This window comes from Eleginops maclovinus, chromosome 9 (assembly GCF_036324505.1).
Source record: "Eleginops maclovinus isolate JMC-PN-2008 ecotype Puerto Natales chromosome 9, JC_Emac_rtc_rv5, whole genome shotgun sequence".
NCBI lineage: Eukaryota > Metazoa > Chordata > Actinopteri > Perciformes > Eleginopidae > Eleginops > Eleginops maclovinus.
The window spans coordinates 473,460-493,555 of record NC_086357.1 but is presented as its reverse complement, the minus strand read 5'-3'; the positions used below and the strand labels follow the sequence as shown (position 1 = coordinate 493,555).

Sequence of the window (20,096 nt, the reverse complement as noted above, 5' to 3'; positions counted from 1 at the left end):
GCCCAAGACACCCTCCTCGTCCTCTGTCTTGACCCCGACCCGCCTGCCCGAATCCCTTCTCCGGACCCCCTCCACCCACCCTTTTGGCCTTGGTCATGCGTAACCTCCTCCAGACCCCCTCCACCCACCCTGTTGGATTTTTTTGGACTTTGTTGTGACGTCTGGAATCCACCCCTTGAGAGGGGGGTTCTGTCATGATCCTTGTTTCGTATGTCATGTGTGTTGTGTTTTTATTTTGAAATGTTTTCCCTCTTGTGTCATGTTAAGCTTCCTTTTCTGTCTGCGTTTCCCTCCTGTGCCTGATTGTGTCATTGTGTTCACCTATTGCCCCTGTGTTTCTCCTCCCCCTTCCAGCTGTCTCTTATCTTGTGATTACCCTTGTGTATTTAGTCCCTGTTTCCCTTTTGTCTGATCGGTTGTCGTCATTTCTTCCCTGATCTTGTCCATTATACCTGCCTGTTCCTGTCGCCCTTCATGTTTGAAGCTAAGTGTTTTTCATGTCCTGTGTTCCCCTTGCTTCGTGTTTTCATCAACAGCTTTTGAATAAAGCTCGCTTTTTGTTTGGACCCTTACCTGCCTCCCCTTGATTTACTGCACTTGGGTCCTGTTTCCCCAACCCTGACAAAATCGGAATCAGCACATGCACAAAGTCTGCAGAAAGCATTATAAAGTTCACACATTTCCTGAGCTCCATGCATGTCTGTTTCCGCAGAGCTGGAGGCACTGTGAGGTCACACACACTCAGCTCAAACCCAAACTAACGAACCGACGCTCGTCTGGCTGAATGGGAAGTGACACATTGGCTCCAATTGGCGCCCTGCTTTGATCCTGAAAACACCCTCGCCCGCCCCATGCCATTTCCAGCACCTCTAAAAGGTCACGCAGATTAACCCCTTGTTTCCTTGAGTAGGCTTTGGTCAAAGTGAAATGGAGGGTGAATTTCCGGCTTAGAGTGAGCAGCAGCGGGGTGAAGAAACTAGGCCGGCCTGCTGCATGCTGGGAGAGAGTTTGGAGGACTTAGAGGAATTTTGGTATTGACCAAGGTCAGTTGTAGCAATTTAGAGCTGAGCAGCTCATGGTTTGAAGTTTTAGGTGATGACAAACTTTGGAGAATATTTGGAGCTGTTCATGGGATGGCGGTGTAAGTAGCTTGAACATAACCAGATTTAGTGTTTAGGGAAGAAGTTAGTATGTTTTGAGAGATCAAGGGTCAACAGCTGTGTGAATATTGGACTTAAATTCATCAGGTGCAGACAAACATTAGTTAAGTGGATCGATCATTCCCCCCAGATTGGTATGGTTGATGTGTCTGAAGGCATTACGCTTCTGTCTGCAGGTTGTATTGACATTACCAAAAGAAGATGTGGGTCAAAGACTGAATTGAAATCTGTCAGCTCATTTCTCTTCAGAATACAACTTTTCTCACAGTCGACCAGAATGGCTGCTGCTGTCCGCACGCTATTGCTGCTGGCGTGGACGGCCATCTGCAGCGGGACTCTGGTCGTGGTGAACTCGGGTGTGAAGGTTACCAGAGGTCGATCAGTGTTCATCACAGAGATGGAGCTGAAGATCAATGTTGGTCCGACTTCAGACTGTAAGGTGGAGGTGGTGATGAATGAACCAATCACTCAGAGAGTGGGGAAGCTGACTCCACAGGTGAGGCCACTTCTGCAGGTGTACAGTCATATAGTGACAGAACCAGAACAGTGGTATTATAGTTGTTTGTGTTCATGCAGGTGTTTGACTGCTGCTTCTTAGAGGATGAGGTGAAGTACTCCCACAATGGAAATCCTCTGCTGGACAAGGACACAGTGATGCTGAGAATCTACAGGTCAGTGAGCCTCAGTGTCACTACTGTAGCTAGGTCGACCAAAATACCTGTTCTTCTTTTCATAGTAAAAGTTTTTTAACTTTAAATACGGACTTCATAATAGAATTTGTATTAAAGTATTTTCCCTCAACCAGTCTATCGATCAGATCACAGATGCTGCCAGCATGTTGTAGACTTCAAACGTGCCTCTGATTGATGAATTTAGATTTTAATTACTTTTAAACCAAGCCTTAAGACGCTCTTCTCACACGCTGAATGTTGTTTGTTTGAAGGTTCACGTCTTCTGACACACTGGTGGAGACCGTGGTTCTGGCGGTGCAGGTGGAAGACTCGGGATGTGGTGTGGTGCAGCTCGGGAGCACTCCGCTGGTGGTTCCTGTGTTCTACGGTTTATCCAACTCCATCGATGGCTCTGTCTTAAACATCCGGAGCTCAGCAGACTTGGTCTGCACCGTCAGGCTGATGAGCACTGACACCAGCGTCCCTGCTCTGGGTCGGCTGGTTAGGGAGGAAGACCCCACACAGAGGAAGGGTACGTCACTGGACTCTGGACAGATTCAGAACTGGTTCAGGTTGGGGTTTTTATTGATAGCTTTAAGAGCTGAACATAGTGGTTTCTGATTGGCTGACAGAGGTCCTCTAACACTGCTCTGTTCAAAAGATTAACCGCTGTAACCATAGCAACTACACTTTTGCTTCGGCCTCTGTTAGCAGTGAACTCTCTTGTAATGAAGGAAGTTGCCAGCTAAAGTCTAAAAATATTCTCTAAATAATAAGCAGCACAAAACGTGGATAGTGTGTTGCATTACATTAAAACAACAAAGCTGAACAATCAAGTAATAATCAAATAAGAAGAATTATAAGAAAATATTTTATAAAATAAAGTTAAAGGAAAAAGGAAGTGATAAGAATTAAACAAGTTTAGTTTAATATTTAAATATAAGCTAGAAAAAGTCAATTAAACCAAAAGTAAATCAAGAAATATCTTTAAACAATAATATTGTATTTAAAAGGTGTGTGTGTGTGTGTGTGTGTGTGTGTGTGTGTGTGTGTGTGTGTGTGTGTGTGTGTGTGTGTGTGTGTGTGTGTGTGTGCGTGTGTGTGTGTGTGTGTGTGTGTGTGTGTCCTCCTTCAGGCAGAGAGACAGCGTCCCTCTGTCAGGGAAACAAACCCTGTCTTCATGACACCAACCAGGTTGGTTTTCTCAAAACAAGCTGTCAGGACTTCCTGAGCTCCGGCCTGAAGTACCAGCACCTCAACCCTCCGTCACCAGAGATCGACTACGTCCCCATCAGGGTGGAGCTGAGGGAGAAGGCCAGCAGGGCTCTGCTGGAGGTACGGGCAACATCGAGGATTAATATTTATGTGATTCTTTTCCAGCATTCACTTCCCTTAAGTTTCCAGGCCAGATTAGCATCTTAGACCTGAAGAAGAAGTTTATTGGCAGTAAGAAGGCGATATCCCACTTTCATGTTGTCAGCTCTGAGTGTGGAGAAGGATGTGGAGAAGCGCTATTTGCAGGGGTTAGAACTGCTCCAAAAATCCTAAATGTTCAAAACATTTTTCCTGTCCTTGTTAGCACATAATCAGTGTGTCTTAGCTTTTTCTTCACATTTTTAACACATCTGATTGTCTGTTCTTACTGTCTTTTCAACACTGTATATAGCAGAGAGCTGTGGCAGTGTGTGTTGATTTCAATGTGATACACACGTGTTGAAACATATTCAGTGCATGAGGGGAAAAAGAAAGTTCTGAGGCTTCAACTTTATTTTTATTTTTCCCTTCACGCCCCTGTAACCCGCACCCCAGGCAGAGACGGTGTGGTTACCAGTTCTGATCCACGGGGCCATGCAGAACCAGCCGCCTCAAGCCGTCTTCATGGCTTCCTTCATCCTGGAGGTGGACCAGTTCATCCTCACCCCGCTCACCACGGCTTCTCTGGATGCTAAAGATCCTGAGACGCCGCAGGAGAGGCTGATTTTTAACATGACCAGCCCCCCCTCCGAGGGCTACATCACCCACCTTGATGACCACACAAAGCCCGTCACGTCCTTCACCTGGCTGGACCTACACGAGATGAAAGTTGCATACCAGCCGCCCAACAGCAGTCAATCACAACGCAGGAACTACGAGGTACTGGAGGTTGTGCGTATTATAATTAATAATTAATAATGAAGGATAAAGGTCTTAATAAAAAGTCTTAATAAATGGAAAATCCTATAAAATATGTATTTTTATTTTATTTTAAATATAAAATAACTGAGTTAAGAGAAGTATTGTCAAGTATTGTTTTTACAATTATGTTCAACTGGATTACAAAACTGGATGATTAAAATAGAATATGCAAATTAACTGTTACTGTCTATTTTTCATCAACAGAACTAAATATAAATATTTTTGCCTTTTACTTTTAATTATAAGTTGGCCAATCACAAAAGGCAGTTATTACATGTATAACTCAGTTTTTGATTTAATATTACATTTCTACTCGTATGTCTTGTAATATTGTGTTTAATGATTTTATGTAAGGTGGAATTCCAGGTAATAGACGGGTCCTACATCACCAGCCCGCCCTTCATGGTCCATATTTCCATCAGGGTGACTGAAACAAACGCACCTAGAGTCTCCTGGAACATGGGTACTAAAACTCTTCTAATTTAAATCAAATTACATTGATTGATCTGAAAAAAAATAGTTTGTGTCATCATGTTAAAGCTTAACTTTAAAAGCCCTCAGATTTATGATGGTGTCATTTATGTCTCAGGTTTGGACCTGCTGGAGGGTCAGTCCCGACCGGTCACCTGGGAGGAGCTGCAGATAGTAGACAACGACAACATCGATAAAGTCTACCTGGTGGCTGTTGACGGACCGCTACATGGACGCCTTAGTGTCAGAGGTGAGGTCAAAGGTCACCAACGACCTTGACTTTTTACTTTTGAATGACTACTAAAATCCTTATATGCTGCTTGTTTTATATTCCACCATAAAAGGTCCAACATTTTTCTTCTTTTTTAAATGTGTTTTTTAAAAGATGCTTTAATGATTGATTATGCAATCAATAATGTTGAATATATAAAAGTTTTAATTTGAGGATGATGAAAAATAGCGAAAGTACACAAAGAAAACAGGTATACCCAAATGATTTTATTAAAGAGTGACTCACAAATTAGATTTTGAAATCATTTGACAGCAGCTCTGATCAAGGTTTTCTGTAACTGTCCAAGTCTATTGACATTTTCTTTTCCATGAACCAGTCCTTAAACTGTTCCCTTCAGGGTGTGCTTCCTGTCTGTCTTATTCTGCAGTTTTCTTGTAATTGTTATCTTTTTGTTAAGTCATCATTAATCAAGAGTTTGGTGCTCTCCACATATATATATATAATACACCGTGCTTTCTGACGGCTACAAACAAATGTTCTATCTTTGCAATCGCTGACATTGAATGAACCAGAGTTCCTTCTGCGGTTGATATGACTTGATTAGAGCGTCCTCAGCAGCACTTTGCAACAAAAAGAGCAGACAGCAGATTGTTCCAAACTGACTGATCAGCAACGAGTATTCAACCAAAACGTGAAATAAAAAATTTTTTCAACACTTATACGTATGTATTCATGTATACGTACATGCAGACAAATTAAACAGTTATTCAACAAAAAATAGAATTCTAAATCAAATTAAATGCTAATTTAATTTGCATTTACCTTGAATATATTTACTTATGTGTTTTTCCATGAATCCAACGACTTCCAATGTTTTGGTAAAGATGTGTGTTCAAACCCCGAGCAGCTGATCAAAGCTACACAACAAGATAAATCACCAAAGCGCATTCCTGGTTGGATTCAGTACATAAACTGTGTGTAGACAGTAAAATGCACTTTTGTACTTTTATTTACACGCAGTACACAGAATGAGTCCCATTACTTTAAAAAAGAAAACAAGAATCCCCTGTCCTCACCTTGGCCCCTTTAACCCGTGCTGGTATTCCGACACACCTCCCTTAGGAATTACCAGAGAGGGTCCTATAGCATTTTCCGCCATTTTTCCTCCATGTGTTGCCCATCCGTCCTGACTGTGGTGTGGCTGGGAAAGCATATGTGAAGTGGCCCAGCATGTGTTTCCTAATCAGGTGTAAAATGGGGCCGCGGCCACTTTGCCAGGGGGGCCGTTTCAGCGCGACTGCTGCTGCCGTCGCCACTGCTTCCCTCTCCATCGACGTCTGTCCTTTCCAGCCCAGCGCGTTGTCTCCAACGAGAAGCTGGACCGAGCAGATTGGAGGGATTTATGCCATTTCATGCTGCCGTGCACAGGGAGCAGATGCACTGTCCCCAAACAGGTTTTCATGCTACCAGCTAGGAGGGACGAAGTAAGGCGGGGGGGGGGGGGGGGGGGGGGGGGGCGGCTGAGGTGTAAGGAGTGCAGGCGCCCCAAGGGGTACAGGCATGGAGTTAACCTTTCGTGGTTGCTTTAGACATGTAGGAACAGAGGGAAGCTCAGAAGGAAGCTCCAAGGGAAGCTCAGAGGGAGCGGCGAGTGTTTTCACATCCTGCGCAAGCACCCCGCAATGCAGGCTACCATGTCAGAGGTGTGCCAGCTATTTCACATTTATCTGACCATTGTAGGAAATGTTCTTTTATTCGAAGTCCAGGAGTAGATTTAAAACAAAATGAAGTGAAGCTCCTCATATAAGGTTTAAAATTAGTATTTAATAAAAGGATGTAGCAGTAGGTTTTACAAAAGTTTCACAGCTGTGGCTCAGTAGTTCGGAAGACGCTTCACAGGCCACTCTCTTACTGGTTTACTGTCTGGCGGTCGTGAACAACAGGAGGCCGATTTTACAATACAAACATACTTTGTGCAACCATCCCTTTCCGGTCATAAAAATAAACAACTTCAAAATAAGACTAGCTCCGGTCTCGTCCTCTCATGGTTAGTAGCGGGGGACTGGATCCTGTTGGCCGCTTGTCACATGGGGTTCTCCGGACTCTTCCATTGGCTGACATCATCGGGGGCGGGTCCTCTTATGACGTCACCGTCGCCATCTTGTTAGTGTAGTCATGAAGCTTTCACGTACGATATTCTATTACGCAATTCTTCTGAGGTTTATCAGTTATTAAACACGCAATAGTATCATTGCAGCATCAATGAGTGAGAGGTAGAAGCGGCGTGTTTAGGATGTAACTCCACGCGTCCTTCTCCCTCTACTCATATATACAATACAATGTTAGCTACATGCTATCTGAGGCTAAAACCAACATCCGGTTAAACAATAAACAGTTTCAAAGTAAAACAGTTCTCAAAATAACACAGTGTTGTTGTTACACACAATATTGATTATTATTTCTTACAATTCCCTCCTTACACACCTTTTAAGGTGTGTAAACAATACTATGATCAATATGTTCTTTATCCGAACCTTGCATTATACATAAACCTATGGAAATTATACACGATCATACAGTTGTTTATCTTTGAATACTTGTGGTTTTAAATCCCGGAATGGCACCTAGAAAAATAGCAGCAATTTCCTAAATGCGTAAAATCATCAATTCCCTCCATTCACATCTTCTAATGAGGTAAACAAATCATTTAGGATTCTAGTCCTGTGTAAAGGCACTAATTCAATATGATCATGTAACAAAAAATTAACTGTGTGTAAAATCATAACAGAAATCCACTATATAATAATACCAAGTTGTAATACGTGATTAATCGAGGAGTGGTTCATAGAGCATTTCATTTATATAAACATAGCAAATTATAAGGCACTTCTTTTAGACAAACTCATCCTGCTCATGGTCTGAATAAGGGATCAAAACATCTTTCATTAGTGGTTTTAACTGTCCCTTTAAAAGGAATTGACCTTGATCAAACTCCCTTCAGTCTAAATTTGATGTTTTGATTGTATTTTGGCTGGTTGGTTAATGTCTCTTACTAATGTCCTTAGGTCAAATGTGTCGTGTAGCTATTAACTGAAAAGTTAACATTAGGAATTATGTGATTTAAAAAAAAATCTTTAAAGGCTCTAAAGCTTGTTTACACAATGAATTTCATCCAAATGTTTATGTAGTGCTGAACTTGTTCAGTGGTCAAATTTATATTGAGTTATAGCTCTGCAATTGTGATCAGATCATCTAATACCATTGCATACTTTCACAGTACCAAACACATACTCTGTCATTTACCCTTTTGACTTTCACCACTTACTCAAACCATCCTCTGGATAGTTCAAACAACCTGCATGTTTCTTATCTGTTTCAAAACACTAAATAGTGAAATTATGAATGTTATGCTCAACCTTTTTAATCCCAATCTATCATTATATGTAATTCAACATTTCTTCCTGTCATTGAAAAACCCCTTATGGTCTGACGTAGCTCCAACATGTTATTAATTGGCTTGTGCCATAATTACACTCAAAATGAAACTCCATCATCTTCCAGTAAGTTATGTAACATATTTCAATTAGCTTTGAATTTCCAATGAGTATCTAGGTTGTGTCGACTCTCCCTCCAATCCACGTCTGTCCTGGCACTTCGAATCACGTCGGGAGGTCACCAAATTGTAGGAAATGTTCTTTTATTCGAAGTCCAGGAGTAGATTTAAAAGAAAACGAAGTGAAGCTCCTCCTATAAGGTTTAAACGGAGTATTTATGAATGAATGAATGAATTAACTTTATTGTCAATAAGACCATGCAATTAGTACAAGTAATTATACAGATGATTGAAATTACGTTTCCCCATACCCCAAATGTGCAAGTTAAAGTTTACACACAACAACAATCGTGAGTCATCAGAGTGAACAGCAGAGGGGCTCTACACACATCTCAGGGGGACCCCGGTGTTCATGATGGTGGTCTCTGAGGAGTTTTTGCCAACTCTTACTGTCTGTGGTCGGTCGGTAAGGAAGTCCAGTAACCAGTTGCATAATGGGGTGCTGATGCCTATTGCGCCAAGTTTGGTCACCAGGCGTTGGGGGATTACTGTGTTGAAGGCGTAGCTGAAGTCCATGAACAGCATCCGCACGTAAATGTTTTTGTTTTCCAGATGAGCCAGATAGGTGGAGTGCTGTTGCTAGGGCATCATCCGTGGAGCGTTTGGGACGGTATGCAAACTGGAATGGGTCAAGTGTAGAGGGGAGACTGGGTGTTGTATAGGCCTTGACCAACCTTTCAAAGCATTTCATCATGATGGGAGTGAGTGCTACCGGCCGGTAGTCGTCCAGTGTTGAGGCTGGGGATTTCTTGGGTAGTGGTATGATGGTGGTGGTTTTGAAGCATGCTGGTATGATGGCTTGGCTCAGAGAGATGTTGTATATATCCGTGAGGACATCTGCAAGTTGGATAGCACAGTCTCTGAGCACACGCCCCAGTATGTTGTCAGGACCTGCAGCTTTCCTGGGGTTCACCTTGAGTAGGGTCCTCCGCACGTCAGCTGAGTCCAGGTGGAGTGTCTCATAGTCTGAGCAGGGAGGGGTTTTGGTTGGTGTGGTGGTGTTGTTTAATAAATTAATTATTATAATTATAATTAATTAAAAATAATTTAATAAAAGGATGTAGCCATAGGTTTTACAAAAGTTTCACAGCTGTGGCTCAATAATTCGGAACACGCTTCCACAGGCCACTCTCTTAGCGGTTTACTGTCTGGCGGTCGGGAACAAAAGGAGGCCTATTTTACAATACAAACATCTTTTGTAGAACTATATTAGATATTCTATTATGCAATCCTTCTGAGGTTTATTGGTTATTAAACACGCAATAGTATTATTGCAGCATCAATGAGTGAGAGGTAGAGGCGGTGTGTTTAGTATGTAACTCCACGCGTCCTTCTCCCTCTACTCATATATACAATACAATATTAGCTACATACTATCTGAGGCTAAAACCAACATCCAGTTACAAAATAAACAGTTTCAAAGTAAAACGGTTTTCAGAATAAGACAGTATTGTAGTTACACATAATATTGATTATTAATTCTTACACCACCCCGCTCAGCAATGCCACCGCAGGAAAAAGAAGCTTTTCCTGCCTCCACAGCGTAAAAATGTATCTCTGGTCGTCCATGACCGAGAAGCGCCTCATTGCTGTTCCTTAACATTCACAAGGACTTAACGGATGCCCTTAACCTTGAATCGGTGTTTACGCAATTCTGTTTAGCTAATGAACAACGGATTGCGTTCTTTGGGAAAGAAAAATAGGAATATTGTAGTTTTAAAAAAACTTCAGCCTTCAGCCTTTCTCTTCTGTTGTAGGCTATATTCTGTCGGTCTGTTTAAAATTAATTCAAGAGTTTTTTGTTGAAATGGCAGTGGAGCCGTAGACCAACCTGCTGGCTGTGCAACTGTTAAACTGAAAATAATTAAACTGCTCAGTTGTTATCTTAACTGTTATCCGTTGTTTGGCCTTGTGATTTTTAATTGCCGATCCAATAGAAATTATTCTGGCAGTATGACGTCATTTTAGAACCTGGTGGGCTGCATCATGTAAGCCAACAGAGTGAATTTGAATCCTTAATTTATTATTCACGAAGGTGAGGTCAAGAGTTCATGAGTGGAGGGGAGCCCATACGCCAAACCTTCCTCTATCTATGAGCAACATTGAAGTAGATCTATAGCTGTTTGAGGACGTGGTGGAGCACAAGATTGTTTCAATGTTTTTGATCGTTTCAATGTTATAGGGCACTTGTAAAACGCAATGAAATTATAATCTGTCAGTGATTTGCAGGCCAAAATATGCGGGTGCGTCATGGCACTGCGCTGAGAATGGGAATGACCTTATTGGCTGCGCAGGACAGAAAACAGAGATTATTATTATCATTATTATAGCACTACCTAGTCCTTGAATGGAAATTCAGGTTATGATGGTGTGTCTTTGTCAATATCAGGCGCAGTTTATTTGACCAGATTATTCATTCAGAACTTGTAGACTAAATCAGTCTATGCAAAAAGATGCTACATGCAGTCCAATCAGCTTGAATGAAACCACCCGAAATCACTACACAGCACCTAACAACCAACCCACACATAACATAATGACAGTTTATTGTTTTACTTATTTTATTATCTTATATCGTAATATCCCACATGAAAACGTGCGTGAATGCTAATTGGCTTCTGGAATTTTCAAAATTGTCTCGGGGAACCCAGCACGAAACCATGCTCCTTTTTTTGTTTTTTTTTTGCACCCCCACTTTCAAACTCATTCCGGCGCCGCTGTTCTGCACATATGGATGTGAGCAAACAACCCCCAAACCTAACATTTCTTGAGCTCCATGTACCATCTGAAGCTGGACGGTCTTACATTTATTTGTTCTTCATCAAATGTTGAATTTAAAGAAACCTTAAAAGGCCAGAGGATGTTAGGGTATTGAGTATTTCACAGAAAAACCCATGAGAAAGTTTTGATTAGATAAAGCCACTGGCATCTGGAGCAGTGGGAACGTGTTCAGTGTAGGGACCAATCCTCTTCTCTATCTGGCAGTTTGATGGATGGGTCTGGGTTTGGAGAATGGAGAACGTTACCTGCCTGACTGCATTGTGCCAACTGTAAAGTTTGGTGGAGGAGGGATAATACTATGGGATGTTTTTGGGGGTTGGCCTAGGCCCCTTAGTTCCAGCGAAGGGGATTCTTAATGCTTCATCTTACCAAGTCATTCTGGACTATTCTATGCTTCCAACTTTATGGAAACAGTTTGGGGAAGGCCCGTTTCTGTTCCAGCATGACTGTGCCCCAGTGCACAAAGTAAGGTCCATAAAGGCCTGGCTGGATGAGTTTGGTGAGAAGAACTGGACTGACCCGTACAGAGCCCTGACCTCAACCCCACTGAACACCTTTGGGATGAACTAGAACGGAGAGCCAGGCCCTCTCGTCCAACATCAGTGTCTGACCTCACAAATGCTCTTCTGGATGAGTGGTTCCCACAGAAACACTCTAAAATCTTATAAAAAGATGAGAGTGTAAGCTGTTAAAGTTTCAATGGGGGGGGGGGCACTTCATATTAATGTCTAAGAATTTGTAATGGGGTGTCATCAATGTGTAGGTGTCCCAATACTTTTGTCTATATAGTGTATGTATATGGATATCAGAATCAGAATCACAAACAGGTTTATTGCCAAGTGTTTTAAAAAGAAGCATTACCAGTGTGTAGACATACTCTTCATGAGTAAAATTCCTAGCAATCAAAATCTCAGGAAAAGTTTTTATGAAGCAGAATGGTCCATTTAACAGAAATGTAGCAGACTAAAAAAATACTAAATTGACAAAATGATTCTGAAGTACAGTGCTTGCATTAATTATGGCAGGTACGTCATATTTTCCTCTCTTGTTTCTTTATTCGTTTTTATTTTTTAATCTGCTGGTTTTCCTGTCCCTCTTTGTACCATCATCCATCGAACACCTGTACAGACATTATGAGACAGAACACTGTAGAAGTTGGATGGTTGGATGTTTCCACGCCCCCCCCCCCCCCCCCCCCCCCCCCTCTCCCCCATTGCCTGTGGGACAGCAGCACCTGCCCTAGCATCTTTTCATCTCTTCTGTTTGGGTTCTTGTTTGGCTGCCACATACGGAACAAAACTTTGGCTGCTTGTCTGTGCGGGGGCCTGTAGGAAGCAGTGAGGGGGTCCTCTGAGGAGAGCCACTGACTCTCCATGCTGTGACTCTGGGGTGGGGGGAGGGGGGGGGGGGGGGGGGGGGGACAGTCACTGCAGACTCGGTCCAACGCCTTCAGCCAAATGGATGGCTGCCTGTCTTGCTGCACTCACACACATACACTCACACACACACACACACACACACACACACACACACACACACACACACACACACACACACACACACACACACACACACACACACACACACACACAGACACACACTCCTCCCATCCAATTTTCTTCTTCATGGGCCTGCTGCCCAAAGCCACCTTTGGGTCCAATTACCAAGTTGTTTCCATCACTTGGACCAGTAGCCGGTTTCCCTCGGTAAAGTTGCTAATGAGGTTCAGGCTCGCGACCGCTCGTCTCTCAATCTGTCTGCTGACCTTGCCCTTCTGTCTCTCTGGCACGCGTGCAGGGAGACAGGAAGCGTTATCCTGGCAACCGGGCGGCAACCGGGAAGGACGCCATGTTTTACCCCACCGATGTTCGCAGCACAAACCCAAGCCAGAGCCTCGCGGTGCCTTCAGGCGCTAAGAAAAACTTGTTATTTCCAAATGACAATGAGAGAAAAAACAGTGCATGTGTTAGACACGGTAATTGAATCAAAGTGCGAAAGCTTTGGCTAGGAACCGAGCCGTCCTCTGACAACACATGTCTGCCGGTAGGGCCTGTTAGCGGTTAGCATGACGTACAGTGTTAGGAAGGCCAGCCAGCACAGAGCTGACAGATGGACAAGGCCTACATTTCACTAATATAGGACAGACAAGTTTTTCATGATCCGTCCCACTCAACATACGGAAAAAGTTCATATGCCACAGTTTATTTTTCAAGCACAACTTATTTATACTAGAATCATTATTTTGTAAAGCGAGAACAACACAAATGTAGTTTTACATATTTTAACCAGTGCTGATATTCCGACACACCTATATATATAGATATATATATATATCTATATATATATATATATATATATATATATATATATATATATATATAGATATAGATATATATATATATATATATATATATATATATATATATATATATATATATATATAGGTTAAGATTAGTTTACTGAAACCAAAATCATTTACAACATGTAAAAATCTCTCATATACACATGTGAAACGCTCTCATAAACACTCAAGCCAGATGTCCATGTGCCGAAGCAGTGTTGAATTTGTGCTTGATATCGGGGTGAACAGTCTCTTTTATTGGATGTTGATACTTATAATAATATTTTATATTGATATTTTGATGAAAAATAAGCATATTTCTTCAAAGGTTTCAGAGTCATATGAATTAGGTACTCAAAATCAGTGCTTGTCAAATAAATACACTTGCTACATAGGACACACCTCTTTTAATTGCATTTTATACCCATTATTTATTCATACCCATTAAAAGGCAATAAAAACAGTAGAAAGTACACCCAGTGCATTGATATAATCCAGTGCTGCTTTTGAGTCTCTGGGTCACATTATTAAGTTATTAGGGAGATATGCTTGTTTTCTATAAAAAAAACATTTGTAAGAGTATTAAACTGCAATAAAAAGAGATACAAAGTCGTTTAAAATCAACATTGTAAATACAGTAGGTGTTGCAAGAGGTGTAAAGATAAAACAGTTAAATGACTTCTGGCTAAGCAGCAGTAAGAATAAATGTGTTTAACCTTGACTTAAAAGAACTCAGCGTTGGTGAGGACCTCAGGTTTTCTAGAAGTTTGTTCCTTATGTGCATTGCGTAAAAAACTAAAAAGCAGCTTTGCCGTGTTTGGTTCTGACCCGGGGAAGAATGAGTAAGATCTGTAGAACTGAGAGCTCAGGGTGGTTCGTAACAGAGCAGCATGTCGGACATATATTGGGGTCCCAATATATTGGGGTCTTCCATCATCTCACCCTAAGTAGACTTCCTCTCCAGATGTAAACATGTGTACAGTCTGATGCTGCTCCCTGTTCCCCAGGTGGGAAGGCGTTCATGTTTCGTGTGCGGGATCTGAGGGAGGGTGTTGTCGTATACCATCACTCGGACAGCGATACCACCCGCGACCACATCATCTTCCGCATCAGCGACGGCCGTCACAGCATTCGCCACAAGTTCTCCATCAACATTCTGCCCAAAGACGACTCCCCGCCCTTTCTCATCAACAACGTGGCAGTTGAGGTGCAGGAAGATGGCGCCTTGCGGCTGGAGGAGTTCATGCTGTTGGCCTCCGACCTGGACTCCAGCGACGACTACATTTTGTACCAGGTGACCTCCAGCCCTAGGGCGGGGCAGCTGGTCAGGAAGACCTCCGCCCAGGACACAGGTGAAACGTGTTTAGTTTTTTTTGAAAAATAGTCACATACAATGTACTTAATACACTTTGATAAAAAAGACAGATTTTTTTATTTAGATTTTAAGCTCAAAGTGGTTACTGTGGTTAGAAATTAAACCTTACACAATTTCTTTTTTTTTGCCCCATTCCTTGTTAAAGACATTTCTTCAGCAACAAAAACTGATTTGACCTTAGAGTGAACCTCTATGAAGTCATGGTTTCTCCCTTTTATTTAGTTAACTTTAGAATTGAACTGTTTTTGACTCTTCCAGTCTGGTGTATGGGGTCACTTTCATGTTTTACAACTTTTAGCAACATTTAGCACAACGTTTCAATACATGTAAATCCACTGATCTCAGCAGTTTCTCTCAGCAGTTGTAGCAACTCAGCAATTGCAAAAGTTTTTTTTCTTGTGTGTCGATGCTCTTCATCTGGTGATGCAGCTGTGGGGTTATACATACGCTATATAGACAAAAGTATTGGGACGCCTACAAATTGCACCTACAGGAGCTTTTTTGACATCTCATTCCAAATTCTTAGGCAATAAGTTGGTCCCCCCCTTTTGTAGCTGTAACAGCTTCCACTCTTCTGGGAAGGCTTTCTACAAGATGCTGGAGTGTGTCTGTGGGAGTTTTTGCCCATTCATCCAGAAGAGTATTTGTAAATATGATCCTTAGGTAGCTTTTATTTCATATTAGTTTGTTTCTTTCTCCCCATAGCATTGTGAAGCACCTTGAGAAAACATTGTTTTTAAAGTGTGCTATAGAAATACAATATATTATGAGGTCAGACCCTGATGTGTGACGAGAGGGCCTGATTCGCATTTTCCGTTCTAGTCCATCCCAAAGGTGTTCAGTGGGGTTGAGGTCAGGGCTCTGTACGGGTCAGTCCAGTTCTTCTCACCAAACTCATCCAGCCAGGCCTTTATGGACCTTGCTTTGTGCACTGGGGCACAGTCAGGCCTGAATGACTTGGTAAGATGAAGCATTAAGAATCCCCTTCACTGGAACTAAGGGGCCGAGGCCCACCCCAGAAAAACATCCCATAGTATTATCCCTCCTCTACCACACTTTACAGTTGGCACAATGCAGTCAGGCAGGTAACTCATCCATCAGACTGCCAGATAGAGAAGCGTGATTTGAGCTGGTTTGGAGCTCTGCAGTTATTGAGTCAGCAGAGCTTTGGCCACTTTTACGCACTATGCGCCTCAGCACTCGGCGACCCCGCTCCGTAACTTTACATGGTTGAGTTGCTGTGGTTCCTAAACGTTTTCACTTTGCATAATACCATTTACAGTTGATCGGGGAAAATCTAGGAGAGAAGAAATGTCCCAAACTGACTTGTTGCAGCGGTGGCATCCTATTACAGGACCACGTTCGAATCCAGTGAGCTCTCCAGAACGACCCATTCTTTCACAGATGTCTGTAAAGGCAGACTGCTTGGCTTAGATGCTTGATTTATACACCTGTGGCAACGGGTCTGAATGAAACACCTGAGTTCAATTATTAAGAGGAGCGGCCAAATACTTTTTTTCTATATAGTGTATTTAGATCCGTTGTGCTTTCCATGCAGGAGACCCAGTGGAGAGTTTCCTGCAAAGAGATCTGATCCAGGGTCAGATCTACTACCAGCACTCAGGAGAGGAACAGTTTGAGGACTCCTTCGACTTCACGCTGTCTGACAGCCACCAGCCGCCCAACCTCTCCCAGATATATGTGAGTCTTAGAAACTTAGATAAACTTTTCTCTCATCAGAATACAAATGTTTTTCTGTCACATTGACCCCTCTCCCCCCTGTGGATCCAGACGGTGGTGGTGCATGTTTTCCCGGTGAAGGACCTGCTACCGGTGGAGTTCTCTGGCAGCATTCGCTCCCTGACGGTTAAGGAGACGGAGGTGGTTTATGTCACTCAGGCTCACCTCCACTTCACCGACCCGGAGCATCCAGACACAGACCTGTACTACGTCATCACACAGCCCTGCTACATCACGCTGCATCCTGGGTAAGGACAAGATGGAACCCCTCTGAGATCTTCAGGTCCATGACATCTTTAGCCTAGTTTAGTTTTAAAAAACTGCTAACCTGAAACTAAAATATCAAACTCCTTCAAAAACATCTGATCTACTCATACACAGTGATTCAAATATTGAATGAAACAGCTTTTACTTCTCTTTATTTTCAGGCTGACGGATGCGGGACGTCTTTTCTACACAGACACCACGAGCAGCATGAAGAGAGACCACATGGTGCCGGTGTTAAAGGCCTTCACACAGGTTTAATAATATTATGTTGGAATATTTAACAGCACTGGCCGATTTGGTCCGTTTTAGAGAAAGAAGAGAAGATTTAAGAGCTCAGCAAGGAACTGAAAAATAATAATATATCAATCAATCAAGTAGTTAGTGCATCATGGTATGTTTTAGAGTTAAATTAGAATCAGAAACAGGTTTATTATCATGTACGTTAACACATACGAGGAATTAGTCATGATGGTATTGGTGCATACATATACATACATACAATAAATGAAAACACTGATAAATACAATTTTTAAAACTATTTTAAGAAAACTATACTAACATTAAGATTATAGCTATATTTACATGGAATATTGTTGAAATATAGGTATGATACAATGTGCAATGTGCAGGATTCAGTGGGATGTGCAGCACCGACAGTATTAGGGTGAACAAAGTCTTGTTACATTGTGTGCATTACTGTGATACAGAGAGTCTCTGATGTGGCTGAGGGTCAGTGTCAGTGGGGGTCCCGAGCCATGTTGAGGAGGCCGATAGCAGAGGGGAAGAAACTGTTCAGGTGGAGACAGCCTCCTGCCAGAGGGGCGCGGGGTAAACAGTTTGTGTCCAGGGTGGAAGGGATGGGAGGGTTCAGTGGGTGGGGCTGTCCACAACCATCTCCACTGTCTTTAGTGTGTTGAGCTTCAGGTTGTTTTCCCTGGAGCTCAACAGGGTGGTGTCGTCCTCGAACTTAAGGAGCTGGACCAAATGGTGACTGGAGGTGCAGCTGTTGGTGTACAGGGAGAACAGCAGAAGGGAAAGAAGGATGACTGTCACATCGTTACACCAGCCACTGTCAGTATAAAAACAGATTTTTCAACCTTTTGATTTGCCTGAGAGCTCAGTGTCTCGATCCGCTCTGAGCAGCTGGAAGCCCGCCAGCTGTAGCGCTGAGTCCGGGATCGATCCACACAGCCAGGTCTTCGTGAATCACAAAACGGAAGATGAAGATAAGTCTCTGTTTCTACCAACCAGTAGCTGAAGCTCGTCCAGTTTATTGCTTAGAGAACGCAGAGTAGTGGAAATAAAAAAATTAAATATCTCAAAATTGTACTTTAGTACATTACTTGAGTTAATGTAAATAGCTATTTCTGTTTCAAGATTCTAGAGTTTGCAACAGTGTTGCTAGATGTTTGCTAGGTTATACTCTTCGGGACCTTTGTGGCTGAGAATCAGACACCAGTATAGTTGCCACACTCTTTTGGAATCCGATAAGGTTGGGGCGTTAGGAAATTGATCTGTATTGAAGAAGAGTTCCTCTGTGTTGTGTTCCTGCAGCACGCAGTGAACCACAGGAAGGTGGCCTTCATGCCTCCAGTAGAGGACATCGGCCCAGATCCACTGTTTGTCCAGTTTGTCTTTTCCATCAGCGACCACCTCGGCGGAACCATCTCCAACCTTGTCTTCAACATCACCGTCCTCCCTGTGGATGACCAGGCACCAGAGGTCAGAGGCCAAACCACTGTATTGCTGGTTTGAGCAAGGGATGGGTTATTGGAATAAAGACTGGATTTGATGTCATATAATAATCTCTGACCAAACTACCATCAGAGTTATCATTCAGTAAATTCATTTTATCACTAATAATTCTATCCATTTTGAACATATAGCTCTGTTGGTTGATCCTCTGTATCAGGCTTTCACCAACCTGCTGCGGGTGGAGGAGGGTGGAGGGGCCTTTGTGACTGAGGAACACCTCCTGGTTAAGGACCGGGACAGTTGGGAGGAGGTTCTGAGGGTGGAGATGCAGAGAACGGCTGACCATGGCAGGCTGGAGCTACAGGGCCGGATGCTGCTGCAGGGACAATCATTCACCCTGCACGACCTGAGGGGACTCCGACTCAGGTCAGACATGATGTGGGCCTGAAAGGATTATTCCCCTGAGGGCCACACCACCAACTCCACATATGAGCAAGACACAGAGTGTTTAGTGTTTAGCCTCTCTTTGTTGTTTTTTGAAGCTTGGTAGTTATTTTCATTTTATTTATTTTCATTTTGTGTGAGTTAGTGTTTATTTCACTTCTATGGTCAATTAGATGTCTGTTTTTTTTTTGTCTTTGTGGTCGATGGTGTGCCTCTTTGTTGTCATACTGTGTATGTATGGCTTTTTTGAGTCTCGTTTTGTCATTTCATTACTTCAAATATTCTTTGGGCTGACAGGAGATCATTCTGTAAGGATTTGGTTTGGAGGGTTAGGATTAGAGTGAGAGTAACTCCCAATTGGACCAAGCATGCAGTATTCACTGACTCTGCACTGTGAGGTCTCCTTGAGGAGGGGAACAAACCGCAGACTGCTCAAGGCCCCTAACCATGGCAGGCCCCTTACGCTGCTGCCTCTCATATTAATGCATGTGTTCGATTGAAATAAAATACAAAATATTTATCATTTTAGCTACTTTTCTCCTTTTTTTTTTTACCAAACAGAGCCTGATTCATCCTTCTGAAAACATAACCCTCAGGTTATTAAGAAGATAATTTCATGAAAAATGATCTGGAATAATCAAGTTTTTTTTTTAAATATTTCACTGATGATTTTCTGCAACACTGAACAGCTACATGGAGTATAAATGGGATAAAAGCTGTGTGGATATCACTGCTGCTTCCTCTGTCTACTGCTGGTCTGCAGTTGTGTGACTGGATAGTAGTGGAGTTTCTGCTGCACCCCACAGCAACATAAACTTAAACCTCAGGACGAAATAACACATTCAGTCAGCTCTGTGTTTTCCATGTGATTGTTTTATTGTGGGTGTGTCAGTTAGTCTGGCTCCTGGGTGAGTCTCATCTCTGTACCCACATAAATCTTTCCAACTGTTCGTCTGAGTATTCGTTTCATGCAGCCTCAGTGCACTCAAACAAAGCAAACTAAATATTTTTTAAACTAATTGGCACCAAAAACTGGCATTATTACAGTACAGTGGGCAGTGCGGCGGGGAAACTGGCGGGCATCATTGAGTAATAATGCCACTTTAATTTGCAGGTATTCTATTTAACTAA

General features: G+C 42.5%; 1 protein-coding gene across 2 annotated transcripts in view; it reads left to right on the top strand.

The window, feature by feature from the left end:
• Positions 1-20,096, top strand: part of frem1b (Fras1 related extracellular matrix 1b) — a 65,651-nt gene that overhangs the window by 5,314 nt on the left and 40,241 nt on the right. For both annotated transcript variants that reach the window (XR_010166394.1, XM_063890725.1), the window contains exons 2-14: positions 1,410-1,656; positions 1,737-1,831; positions 2,104-2,363; positions 2,967-3,166; positions 3,641-3,964; positions 4,361-4,469; positions 4,596-4,727; positions 14,452-14,796; positions 16,378-16,520; positions 16,611-16,807; positions 16,988-17,078; positions 18,381-18,548; positions 18,739-18,947. Coding sequence is in view for 1 of the 2 variants with exons in the window: in XM_063890725.1 (XP_063746795.1) it covers positions 1,438-1,656; positions 1,737-1,831; positions 2,104-2,363; positions 2,967-3,166; positions 3,641-3,964; positions 4,361-4,469; positions 4,596-4,727; positions 14,452-14,796; positions 16,378-16,520; positions 16,611-16,807; positions 16,988-17,078; positions 18,381-18,548; positions 18,739-18,947 (2,492 nt within the window). In the remaining variant the exon portion in view is untranslated. The remainder of the gene's footprint in view (positions 1-1,409; positions 1,657-1,736; positions 1,832-2,103; positions 2,364-2,966; positions 3,167-3,640; positions 3,965-4,360; positions 4,470-4,595; positions 4,728-14,451; positions 14,797-16,377; positions 16,521-16,610; positions 16,808-16,987; positions 17,079-18,380; positions 18,549-18,738; positions 18,948-20,096) is intronic.